This window comes from Arvicanthis niloticus, chromosome 12 (genome assembly GCF_011762505.2).
Source record: "Arvicanthis niloticus isolate mArvNil1 chromosome 12, mArvNil1.pat.X, whole genome shotgun sequence".
NCBI classification, from domain to species: Eukaryota; Metazoa; Chordata; class Mammalia; order Rodentia; family Muridae; genus Arvicanthis; species Arvicanthis niloticus.
The window spans coordinates 2,885,104-2,896,615 of record NC_047669.1 but is presented as its reverse complement, the minus strand read 5'-3'; the positions used below and the strand labels follow the sequence as shown (position 1 = coordinate 2,896,615).

The 11,512-nt window shown below is 51.3% G+C and overlaps 2 protein-coding genes across 5 annotated transcripts; one reads left to right on the top strand and one right to left on the bottom strand.

The window, feature by feature from the left end:
• Positions 1 to 1,354: 1,354 nt before the first annotated feature.
• Positions 1,355 to 3,314, bottom strand: Ydjc (YdjC chitooligosaccharide deacetylase homolog). The gene is made up of 5 exons (XM_034515058.2): positions 3,065 to 3,314; positions 2,819 to 2,978; positions 2,514 to 2,613; positions 2,231 to 2,408; positions 1,355 to 2,039 (listed from the first exon to the last, which is right to left on the bottom strand). The coding sequence occupies exons 1-5, from the start codon at positions 3,226 to 3,228 to the stop codon at positions 1,709 to 1,711; spliced, it is 933 nt and encodes a 310-aa protein (XP_034370949.1). The 5' UTR covers positions 3,229 to 3,314; the 3' UTR covers positions 1,355 to 1,708.
• A 106-nt stretch (positions 3,315 to 3,420) lies between these two features.
• Positions 3,421 to 10,739, top strand: Ccdc116 (coiled-coil domain containing 116). Of its 4 annotated transcripts, none has more exons than XM_076942533.1 (5): positions 3,421 to 3,537; positions 5,903 to 6,035; positions 6,953 to 7,501; positions 7,606 to 8,205; positions 9,702 to 10,735. In XM_076942533.1, the coding sequence occupies exons 2-5, from the start codon at positions 5,964 to 5,966 to the stop codon at positions 10,551 to 10,553; spliced, it is 2,073 nt and encodes a 690-aa protein (XP_076798648.1). In that variant the 5' UTR covers positions 3,421 to 3,537; positions 5,903 to 5,963; the 3' UTR covers positions 10,554 to 10,735. The 4 variants fall into 4 exon arrangements, with proteins under 4 accessions (XP_076798648.1, XP_076798649.1, XP_076798650.1 ...); XM_076942534.1 differs by lacking the exon at positions 3,421 to 3,537 and adding an exon at positions 3,859 to 3,987; XM_076942535.1 differs by lacking the exon at positions 3,421 to 3,537 and adding an exon at positions 4,080 to 4,362.
• Positions 10,740 to 11,512: the final 773 nt, after the last annotated feature.

Below are 11,512 nucleotides of genomic sequence, written 5' to 3'. Positions count from 1 at the left end.
CTCAGCATTCCACTGTGGCATTCCACTCCAAGGAGCTGTCTCTAGAAACAGATGAGGAAGCGAATAGAAAACTCGGTCACAGACATTGCAGTATTAAACCTGCCCAAGCCAAGGTCCAGGAGGGTTATAATAGACTGAAGCCTGTCAAGGGAATGAAGGCAAGAGAGGAGGACCAAGAGTCATCCCTTCAGAAAGCCACAATGTCTCATCAGGACAAATGAGAGCTTCCTTTTCTCCCAATCCCCCAATTGCAGGATAGATGTAGGTCATGTCAAATTCAAAGGCCCGCTCTACAGCTCCCACTTCTAAGTCTGTAGTGAGGGACCAGGGCATGTAAGGGCTGGAGGTGTAGCTTAGTTGATAGGAAGCCTTGGGCGTAATCCTAAAACCATGTTACCTGGGAGTGATGGTGCACACCTGCAATCCCAGCACTGGGAAGTGGAGGCGGGAAAACCAGAAGTTCAATGTCATCACTGGCACTATAATGAGTATCAAAGACAGCCCAGATGTCTTGCCTAGCATGCATGTGTGAAACCATAGGCTCACTCCCCACTACCAAAATGAGAATCATGTGGTATTCCATCTGCCTTTCCATCCTCCGAAATGGCGTGAGGCTGTGTTCCCTTCTACTGCCTACAGAGCATCCATACATCATCAGATGTAGCCAGAATCCTAGTTACTCATTTCAGCAGACTACTTCTTTCCTGGGAAAATATAACACTCCTCTAAGCTAGCAGACCTTCTTTTCATCTGTCCCCTGATAGGCTTACATATAAAAGACAACTAAAACCACTTCTATAGTATGTGTATAATGTCTGTGTGGGCTGATGGCAGCCAGAGTGAGGGCAACTTTTAGATGTTAGTTCTTACCTCCACCAGAGTCCCAGGGATCAAAGTCAAGTATTTTTATCAACTGAGCCCATCTTGCTGCTTCTCCCCCAGATGACCTCTTTTTAAATAAAAATGTATCATGTGCCTCCCCAGAACACCCTAATGAATCGTTCCCCTCCCTTAAGAAAGACAAGAATGTAGGCGTGGCTAGGGCACAGTGGTTCATGCTTGCAGTGTCAACTAGTCAGTCGTGGTGGAGGATCTCTTGTAGGACTTGCAGGCCAGTCTGATCAATGTGGTAAGACACCATCTCAAAGACAACACATGTATCATGGCATGCATGTTAGTCCCCCAACACAAGTGCATGTAATTTTTTAACTGAAAAATTTAAAACATGTAAGCATGCGCAGAATTGGGTGTGAAAATGTTTTTGTATATCTTGGTCTGAGCCTCCAAGGAATTCTCTGTGCCCACCTTATTTCTCTGAAGGATAGATACCTGGACACTTTATAAACCAGCCAAATCTGAAAGACATTATTTTATTAACACACCAGCTTCTTCCCACTGTTCTTAAACAAGTGGTTATAATTGCAACATGAACTGGCACCAAATAAACGCTCAGCTGACCTTATGTCTGGATATCAGACTGGGCCTGCCTGCAGTCAGGCAGCGCTGCCCAAGGTCGGCCTTCTACTCAGCTTAGAGGACCCGGGAACGAACGGGATTAGTGGCTTTTCACTCTAGGAAGTCAGACCCTGCTCTAAGGCCTGGCTGAACTGGAGCTTTAGCCCTGGCCTTCCTCCATAGTGATAGGCAGTTTGTAGCTGGCCTTCGGTGTCAGAATGGGGAAGGCACCAGGAAAGGTTCCAGAGTTGTCTCACAAGGGGACCCCTTCCCCCGGCCTTTTGGAATCCAGGTCGTCTATGGCACAGAGCTGCACACCATTTTGGGCCAGCCAAGCCCGCAAAGTGGGTGCTGTGAGAACGTGCAGCTCATGCAGCCTCTCCCAAGAACAAGAGAATGCATCTGGGCCCTCACCGCAGCCCCCTGCTGGAGGCACACTGGGGTATCCGGGATGTGCCATCAGCTCGGCAGTCAGGGCGTGGCCAGCAGGGATGTCTTCCAGGGCCCGCGCCAGTGACCCCAAGACTCGGTGAGCAGACATATGCCGGCCACAAGTGCTCAGGCCCACAAAGGCATCGGTCCACCTGTGAGTGCCAGGATATCAGAGGTGTTTGTTGCCTGAGGTCGGGCTAAGTAGAGGGTGGAGCAGGACAGCAGGTCAACTCCTAACTTGGGGGGTGGGGGTGGGGAGGGGGAGATTTGAGAAAAACCAACCAAAACTGGGACCCATGGGGATGCGGCAGGATTGGATGGAGTTGGGGAGGCTGGTGCTCACCGCAGGCCGTGGCGAGAGAAGGGGCCGATGGCGGCCCGGGCATCGCGCTCCACCGTGCAGGCGAAGGCGCGCGCTGGCGCTTCAAGCCACGCGCAGCTGCCCACGCCACGTTCTGCCGGCAGCCGTGTGAAGCGGACCCCGTACGCCTGCAGCGCCTCGGCGAACACCTGACACACGCCTGCTCAGAGGGGTGGGCGCAAAGGGGAGTCTCCATCTACCTTCCACCAACCCTGGAAAGAAGCCCCGGGCCCCACCCTCGACCTGGGCGCATCAAGCTACGTACCTGGGAGCACATGCACGTGCTGGTGACCGTCCACGTGAGTGGGAGACCTGCCCAACAACTCCCGGAAGCGGCTGAGTTGAGCTTCTAGTTCCTCCCGCACCTGAGGGGAGGGACACAAACATCTTGAGCTTTCGGAAGCAGCCGCAAAACTAGGAGCTCCGTCTGGTGCCACGATACGACTGTCCCAGCCTTTGAACTAGAGAGTACACCCAGCGCCCGCTTTTGACCCAACGACTTCCATGATACCCTCTAGGCTGAGATTTGAAGATCAAGACGAGTATCCCCCTGCAGTCACGCCTCCGCACCTGGGGCAAAGCAACGTCTCCAGCCGCTAAGGCCTCCCGAAATCCCATCTTGCCGAGAAAGAAGCCTTCCGGGCTGAGGAGCGACGAGGCGTTGTGGCGGGCCGGGCCCACCGGACGGCCCTCGGACAGGTTGGCGTGGAGCCCCGTGGGAATGCTGTGCCTACGGGCGGAGCGCGAGAGCGAACACCAGCTGCCACCGAGCGGGAGCCCCTAAACCCGCCGGGTCCTGTAGGGGACCGCCCTCACCTGCGGGCCAGCTCGGCCGCGCTCTCTGCGGCTGTGCCGTTGACCAGCAGTGACACGCTGGTCACAGTTCCTGCCAAGAAGGCCTCCACGATGCCCTCATCGCGCCGCGGGCAATAACCAAAGTCATCAGCGGTGACAACCAGCCGCACTCGGGGAAAAGCCATGGCTGCCAAACCCTGGCTGGAGACCAGAGGCAATGGGTTGGAGCATCGAGACCCCGCCCTCGGACGCTGCCGAGGCCCCACCCCGACGCGCACGCCTAAATGCGACTGCACGCCGCCATTGTTCTCGCCACCTAGAGGTGTCTGAGTGTCCTGCAAACGCTCTGCAAATTTTATTTTTTGTTTGTGTGTGTGTGTGTGTGTGTGTGTGTGTGTGTGTGTGTGTGTGTGTGTGCGCGCATGTGCACACCTGCCTGCGGAGACCAGCAAAGGCCACAGGATGGTTGTGATCCACAATGTGAACACATATTGGTAATGAAACTTCAGTCCTTTGCAAGAGCAGTAAGCTTTCTTAACCAATGAGCTATCTCTCTAGCTCAAAAAAATTTTTTTTAAAATTTTGAACTGTAATTTTTTAATGGCAAAATGGAGAAAAAATACTCAAGAAAAATCCCCCACTGTTTACTATTGCTAAGTTTCTGGGCAGTGTATTGTCCTTCCATTATTTTTTTTCTAAGAAAAAACCAGCCACCTACCCTTCTCCATCCATCACTCAAAGATGATGCCAAGTTATTTCATTGTTTCTCTTCTTTTGTTTCAAACAGTCTGTTCCTCACTGATTCTCCTAAGGGAGGCTTTTTCTTAGCAAAAGCTCTAAACAACAAGAAAACCAGCGGATTTACTTGAGAAAGCACTAGTTCATTTTCACCTTGAGCTTAAAAAAACATTTACATCCATCACCTCACTTTCAGACTTTGTCCAGTAAGTTTTCTTAACTATGACTTACCTACAATCACCATGGTGACAGACATGTAATGTAGCTGTCTTGATACTGTTTTGAAACAGTCCTTTTTGGGGGGAAGGGGGGTTTCGAGACAGGGTTTCTCTGTGTAGCCCTGGCTGTCCTGGAACTCACTCTGTAGACCAGGCTGGCCTCGAACTCAGAAATTCACCTGCCTCTGCCTCGCCAAGTGCTGGGATTAAAGGCGTGCGCCACCACCGCCCGGCTATGAAATAGTCTTAAGGTTATGAAACAGTCTTAACAGTATACCAGGCAGACCTCACTATTCAATCAGCTGAGGCTAGCCTTGAACTTCTGATCCTAGAGCTTCCACCCGTCCAGTGCTGGAACTACAGGTATGTGCTTCCACACCTGGTTTATGTGGCACAGGAATTAAACCAAAGACTTCCTGCATGTTAGGCAAGCATTCTGCCAGCTGAGAAGCGGCCCCAGCTTGTCGGGTTTTCAGTATAGGATGTCTGTTTCTTGGTTCAAGCCCATGATCTTGGTAATTTAGTACTGTTTTATAGCCAAGAAACCTGAAGGTTCATGAGAGAGATGGAGCAGGAACTCTCCTCTACAGGTTGGAGCCTGACTTGCTCTGGTTTCATCATTCCTATCTGATCCCTGCATCACGGGCAGAAGGGAAAGAGTTTGATTGTAACAGTACCTGGTGATGCTTTGTAAGGGTTGGAGGCCTTGGAGAACCCTTCAGCCAAATTCTTGGCATAAACACTGCTGTGTCTGATCATAGTGATCGCTGAGCCATCGGGTGTCAGTCAGCCACTGGGCCCCTCTGAGAAGCTGCTCTTGGAAAGGCCAGAGGCCTTGAGGCCATGGGGCCCTAAGAACCACAGATTGGGAAGAGAGAACTATTAAGCACCTACTGTCTCAGGAATGAACTTATTAGGAATTAGGGCTCACTGCTTTGATTCCTGCCCTACAGAAGTGCAGCTGTTAGACAAGAAAGCAACAACGTGGCAGTGGGGGATGGACTTGCTGTGGATGTGTTGTCAACGGTAGGCTTTCTAGGATGGAGGGGGAAGGAGAATGGTAGAGGTGAGTTTACATGGAGCGTCCCTAAGGTGCAGAGTGTGTTGTAATACTCACTTGTGGAAGGGTGCTCAGCTCCATTATGAGGAGCTGGTGTTGAGGGGCTAAGTCACATCAGCAAGAAAAAGCAGGGACAGGAGCTAGACTGTGCAGAAAACCATGTCTCTTCGTTTGAAAAGAAAGATGCGGGCTAATCCACACTGCATCGATGAGGGAAAGGGACTCTAAGAGGAAGCCAACGGAGTAAGAGGTTCAGGAATGAGCTGAGGAAGGTGTTTGAATCACAAGTTGAGCCTATCGCTTTCGCCCTGAGGATTAGAGAAACAAGCCCCAGATTCAGACCTCTTGACTGAATAAAGCGGTCTCTATAACCACCCCCAAGCACTACTTACTTGCCTGGCTTGACAGAAAATCCAGCGGGTGGGGGAGGAGCCAATCTGGGCCCCTCCCTCAACCATTGTGTCGGGTAGTAGAGGCCAGATTCTAGCCAATCAGGATGAGGTATGTAAACGAGCATCCTGAGCTGCTGCGGGGGTAGGATTCCAGTGCACTGTACCATAGAGCTTTAAAGGGTACTGAATGAGCGAACCCCTAGAAGCACAGCAGAGACTCTGGTAAGCAGGTTGGGGGTTCCAGGGTGCCTCTGGTCTGAAAAAAGGAAGTCTGGACACACACTTCTAACCAGACACAGTTGCAAAGAAAAGGCAACGACTTGGGAATGTCCACAGACGAGTGACCGGTCCAAGCAGGGAAAGTTGGGATGTCTGAAGGACACAAGTACAGGGAATGAGGGGTCCCTGGAGGCCTGGACGTACCTTTACTTCCTCTCCCCGCCCCATACAGAGGAGTCTGCATCTGTGCTGTGGGACCTGAAAAAGGAAGCAGAAAACAAATTATCCACATCATGGCGAGGTGCCGCCACCACTCAGGATATCTGGCTGACGACGAGGCTGCTCATAGCACCTATGTGGCTCGGGTAAGTATATCCAGCTGACCCAGCACTTGCCACTGCTTTTTCATGTCCAGCTGATCTCACTGGGTCATCTGGTGAAATCCTTATTGTAGCTTCTCCTTCCCTTATGCCTGCTTGCTGAGCCCTGATCACGCACTTCCCACTCCCCTTGGCCCCAGATAGTACTTGGGTGGACCAGGAGCCCTGAGAAGGAGCATGCAGGACTCAAGCTGGAGACACAGGCTCAAGTCCTCAACTGTTGCACAGCAGTGAAGGCAGTGTAAGCCTGTGCTAGAGACAGAGAAGGAGGGCTCTCATAACTGCCCTTTCATACCATGAACACAGAATTCCACTTTCAGGCTCCCAGCTACGGCTGGCATATATAAAATATAGGCATTAGGAACCTCCAGGGCAACCCTAATAGGCCCGTACTTTGCAGAGAAGCACTCAAGAAGGGCTGTTGTGAGCATAATCACACATCCCGAAGGTAGCAGAGCTGGGTGGTATTCAAACCCAGAATTACTTGCTTCTAAAATGTAATTCAGGGCTGGTGAAGTGGCTCAGTGGGTAAAGGCACTTTGAGTCAAGACTGATGATCTGACTTGGGGAATGATCAGTCCATCCCCAAGATCCACATAATAAAAGGAGAGAACCAGTTATACCAAATTGTCCTCTGACTGCCACACCTGCCCTGCGATGCACATAATGCACCCATAAATAATGGTTTAAATAATTTTCAAAATGCAATTCAGTGGTTAAACATTTGCATATCATGTTCACGACCCTGAGTTAAATCCCGGCATCAAGCCTGAAAACAAAAGGTTTTCCATTGTTCAGTACCACCCAGCTCCTGATGGCACCCTGGGAGGACTGCAGAGATAGCGCCTCACCCACTGCAGGGCATCCTGCCTGTTATGATAAACCTCTCTCTTCAAATGCAGCTGCCCAAGAAGCATCTGTTGCCAGAAATGAGGCCAACCTGCAAGCTCGGGCATGTACCACACCTACCATCAATGAACCCATACTCAGAGCGCCAGGGCCACCAGCAAAACCTTAGGCACCCTCGGGCATTTGCCGGCTTCCTGGATTTCCTCACAGAGGGTCGGGTACTGGACAGCTTGCAGACAGTTGTGGAGCAGGCAACGGAATATGTGGCTACCATGAAGACAGAGGCTGGAGTGCCACTGGTAGATATACAAGACCCAGTGGAGGTGCCAAGTAGTAGGCATCGGACTCGAGCCAGACCCAGAACGAACACTGTGCATCGGCACCGTGCTCGGCCCACCCTGTGTGCTGGACACCCTAACAATTACCCATCTTGTTCCAGCTCCATGTCTGACTCCCATAGCAGCATCACAGCTGGATGGCTGGGGTCCCACAGCCAAGACAGTGTTCTGGGTGCCAGAGGCATAGGCTCACTGCCACCCATGAGGGACAAACTCCTGCTTGAGAAAAACCTCAAGAGGCTACTACGGCTGGAAAACAAAGGGGTGAGATCTGGTGCCATGGCTAAGGCTGGCAGAGGCTGGGCTTGAGCTTAGGGGCCAGGGCTAGGCCTGGATGGACACCTCTCAGCCTTTCTTTCTTTTTGCAGAAAGTCCTAAATCAACCCTGCTCACAGAGGGATTCCCTGCTGTGGGACTCACTGGGCAGCCAGACCAGCAGTCAGTGGACCCGGGAGCAGCCCCTGTCTTGGTTCTCTGGGCTACTGGGTTCTGGTTCAGTCACCCCTGAAACTTCAGAATTGGGACTTGGAGAACAGGAGATCATTTTCCTCAAACAAGAGTTAAACAAGGAGATGAAGTCACTGCTGAACCAACCAACATCCTTCAACTTGCCTACCTATTGTCCACTCAGGGAACCCCATCGTACCCTGGACTTCCTGGCTGAGCATCACCTCCTTCCTGCCCTGCAGCGTGTGGTCAGCCAGGCTGTAGACAAGCTTAGCCATGCCTGCCGCCACAACGGCTTCCCCCTCTTCCCTGTTACCTCAGAGGCCACTCCAGTGCTGCCTGGAAACTCTGCTCTTCTGCAGCCCAGCTCTAAGGCCTCCATCCCCGCCGACAGGGAGGCTGGGGGAGAGCCTTGGGACTCTCCCACCACAGCCCCCAGCCCTAAGACATCTTGGAAAAAAAGCAAGAACAGAAGGGACTCCCCATGTAACGTCCAGATGGCTACCAGATTCAGGCTCAAGGTGACACCTACAGAAGTCTCTAATGTCCCTATCCCCTCATTCCACGCCATGCAGGAGCCCCCTATCTCTGACCCCAAATTGCAGAAACATACTATAACCTCACACTACAACCATATATCTCAGCCCTGTCATGGCCTGCACCTCACCTTGCCTGCCCCTGGGATCAGAGTGGAGGTGGCCTCCTGCCAGAGACGTCTCAGGGGCCCAGTCCAGCATCGTCTTGCCTCCCCCTGCCATCTTCACTCCCATTTCCCTTTCCCTATGTTTCCCCCATTCCTTTCTTTGGGAGAAAGCTTTTCCACTTCCCCTCCTTCACTGTGTCCAGAGGTGTTCTCAAGGGCAGGGCTGGAGGTCTTAGAGGAACATTTGAAGGGAAGGGGCTCTTTCATCCACCACTTCTAGTAGCCACTATTACTGGCAGGTGCCCAAGGATAAGTTCTCTTGCCCTGCATTGCAGAATACTTCTGAGGTAGATATAAGCTGCTTGGGGATCAGGTATCCTAGTCCATCTGTTTCCAGTTTCCAGATGTTGTCAAAGATTAATAAAGGCTATTTTTTACCCTGATTTTTTTTTCTTTTTCTTTTCCTTTTTTTCTGAGACAGGGTGTCACAAAACTCAGGCTAGTCTCAAATTCATTATATAGTAGAGGAAGACCTTGGACTCATGATCCTCTTGCCTCTATCTCCCAGCCTCCCAAATGCTGGGGTTATAGGCATTCATCACCATGCCTGCAATTCAGAGGTTTTGTTGGTGGTGTTTTGTGAACCTCAGAGGCTCTCCCACACTTCTCTCATGGATATGAGCTTTTTAATGGTTTGGGGTTTTTTGTTTGTTTGTTTGCTTGCTTGCTTTTTAGGACAGGGTTTCTCTGTGTAGCTCAGGATGTCCTGGAACTCACTCTGTAGAATAGACTGGCTTGGAACTAAGAGATCTGACTGGCTGTGCCTCCTGAGTGTTGGGATTAACTAAAGGCGTGTGCCACAGCTGCTGCAGCTGCTGGCACCACTACCGCCACCACCCAGCTGGATAGGAGTTTTTGCCAAGAGGGCAACTCTGTATTCTAAGGTCACGTGTCCTCTAATCTAGCTTTAGGACTCTCTAGTCTTTCTGCTCCATAAAGGGAACACTGATCAGGAGGTATGTATGAAGACATAGATGACCTGACCCTTGGAGGTCTCTGGACTTCTCTCACCTACCATCATCAGGGCTCAGATGTAATTCCTTCTGAACACAAGCTGCTGTGCAAGCTTCCAGGAGTGCAGCCTGCTCAGGCTCCTGGGCTCTGCTCTAGACCTGACAGATGAGGCACACAGAGTGAATCTTACGGTAGGGTAGATGTAGCAGGTCTGTATCCTGGTGTGATGAGTGTGGCTTCCCTGACTGAAACGGGAGGATCGGCTCAACAGCCAAGGAGGGTGTAGCAATATGATGTCACAGGGCAGCAGGGGGATGGCAAGGGTTAAACGTCTCTTTTCTCTCCTTGGCTGTTGCACAGAGCCCCAACACCAAGTTTTCGAAGAGGAAGCCTCTGCCCTCCATCTCATCTGTGTCCAGCTTGTCTTACATCTCTAACCCGTGGTTTGAGGAACTCACTAACTTCTTGGTTGAGCAGGCAGTCTCCTTGCTTATCTGCAAGTACAAGTTTGAGGAAAGCCTCAATAAGCAACTTGGCTTCATCTCCTTTCCCATCACTGAGGTTCTCATGGACATCTTTCTGGGTTTCAAGAAGGTGAAGGGCACCCACATCCGCCTGTCCTCAGACATCAACTGGACCTGTCTTCTGCGTAAGTTGGAGGAAGCTGAGTTGGCACGGCAGGCCCTAAGACATGCCTCCAGGTCAGGAGCCTCTCCACATAGTGCCTCCCATGTTGGCACCTCCTATCATAGCACAGAACCCACCTCCATGCAACTGGGGCTTACTGGTGACACAGATCAGGACCAGGCTCCAGAGTCCCGCCTCTCCTTCCGCCCTGAGCTGCCAATTCGCCAGCTGCTTGGCCCTCGGGATCCTGGATCAGGCCAGGAACAGACACCTAACATGAACCTGTCAGAAGTCAGGCCCTCCATGATCTCCCGTGCCAGTGTGGGCTCTAGATCCTCCAAGTCCAAGGACGTGGTGAACACTGAAGAGGGTGAGGGCAATGAAGAGGAGGAGGATGAGGAAGAGGATGAGGAGGAGGAGGAAGAGGAAGAGGAAGAGGAGGAAGAAGAGGAGGACAGAGGAAGTGAGGAAGATGAAACCAAGAATATTTTTGACGGTGAGGACACACCTCCTAGCCTACCTTCCCATGAGTTGGAGGAGTTTATAAATACAGTCACTGCAGTAAGCCCCAATGGCTCCCCATGAGACCTCTGTAATCCACATAGAGTTCTCCAGTCCTTGTCTTCTCCTGTACTATTCAAGTAGCTGGTCACCCAGCCAGCCCCTGTCCTGAGTGGGGGTCAGGATGACTGGGTGCTCAGGAGGAGTCCTGCTAATGTTATCAAGGGAGCCAAAGAGGCAAATGGAAATAAATGACATGTTGGTGGACATAGCTGATGAATGATTACTTACAGAAGTGTGAGTGACCCCCTAAACACCTCCTTCACCAAAGTCTCACCCTAACGTGGCTAATGACATCTCCATAGCTGCATAAATAGACCCTAACCCAGACTCCAGTCCTTCCACCCTGTCTAGACTCTAGTACAGTGATTCCCAGCCTTCCTGATGCTGATACCCCTTCATACAGCTTCTCATGTGATGACCCTAACCATGAAATTATTTTCCTTGTTACTCCATAACTGTAATTTTGATACTGTTATGAATCATAATGTAAATATCTGATATTCAGATGGTCTTAGGTGGCCCCATAAAAGGGTTATTGACCACAAAGGGACACAGCCCACAGATTGAGAACCACTTCTCTAGTATATTCAGAGACCAGGAGACCTCAGGCAGAGCAACAAACGGGAAGGAAGGAATGGGCTCCATCCTGAGGGGCCTATAAATAGTCACAGCTGCTCAGATGAAGACAGTGGTGGCTGCTATGTTTAGAGGACAGGTGTTCTACAACACCTGGGGACAGCCGGGCTTCACAACAGCTGGTCCCGCTTTGACCCCAGAGCTGGTGGCCACTTCCTACCACTTTTTTTAATGTTTGTTTGTTTGTTTGTTTGTTTGTTTTTCGAGACAGGGTTTCTCTGTGTAGCCCTGGCTGTCCTGGAACTCACTCTGTAGACCAGGCTGGCCTCGAACTCAGAAATCCACCTGCCTCTACCTCCCAAGCGCTGGGATTAAAGGCGTGCGCCACCACTGCCAATCTTCTC

Coding starts and splice junctions, on each gene's coding strand:
- Ccdc116 (XM_034515056.2), top strand. CDS start 5,964: ATGGCGAGGTGCCGCCACCACTCAGGATATCTGGCTGACGACGAGGCT. Junction 6,036..6,952: donor ATAGCACCTATGTGGCTCGG/GTAAGTATATCC, acceptor CTTCAAATGCAG/CTGCCCAAGAAGCATCTGTT. Junction 7,502..7,605: donor TACGGCTGGAAAACAAAGGG/GTGAGATCTGGT, acceptor TTCTTTTTGCAG/AAAGTCCTAAATCAACCCTG.
- Ydjc (XM_034515058.2), bottom strand. CDS start 3,228: ATGGCTTTTCCCCGAGTGCGGCTGGTTGTCACCGCTGATGACTTTGGT. Junction 2,614..2,818: donor GAGACGTTGCTTTGCCCCAG/GTGCGGAGGCGT, acceptor CCCTCCCCTCAG/GTGCGGGAGGAACTAGAAGC. Junction 2,409..2,513: donor GCACGTGCATGTGCTCCCAG/GTACGTAGCTTG, acceptor CCCTCTGAGCAG/GCGTGTGTCAGGTGTTCGCC.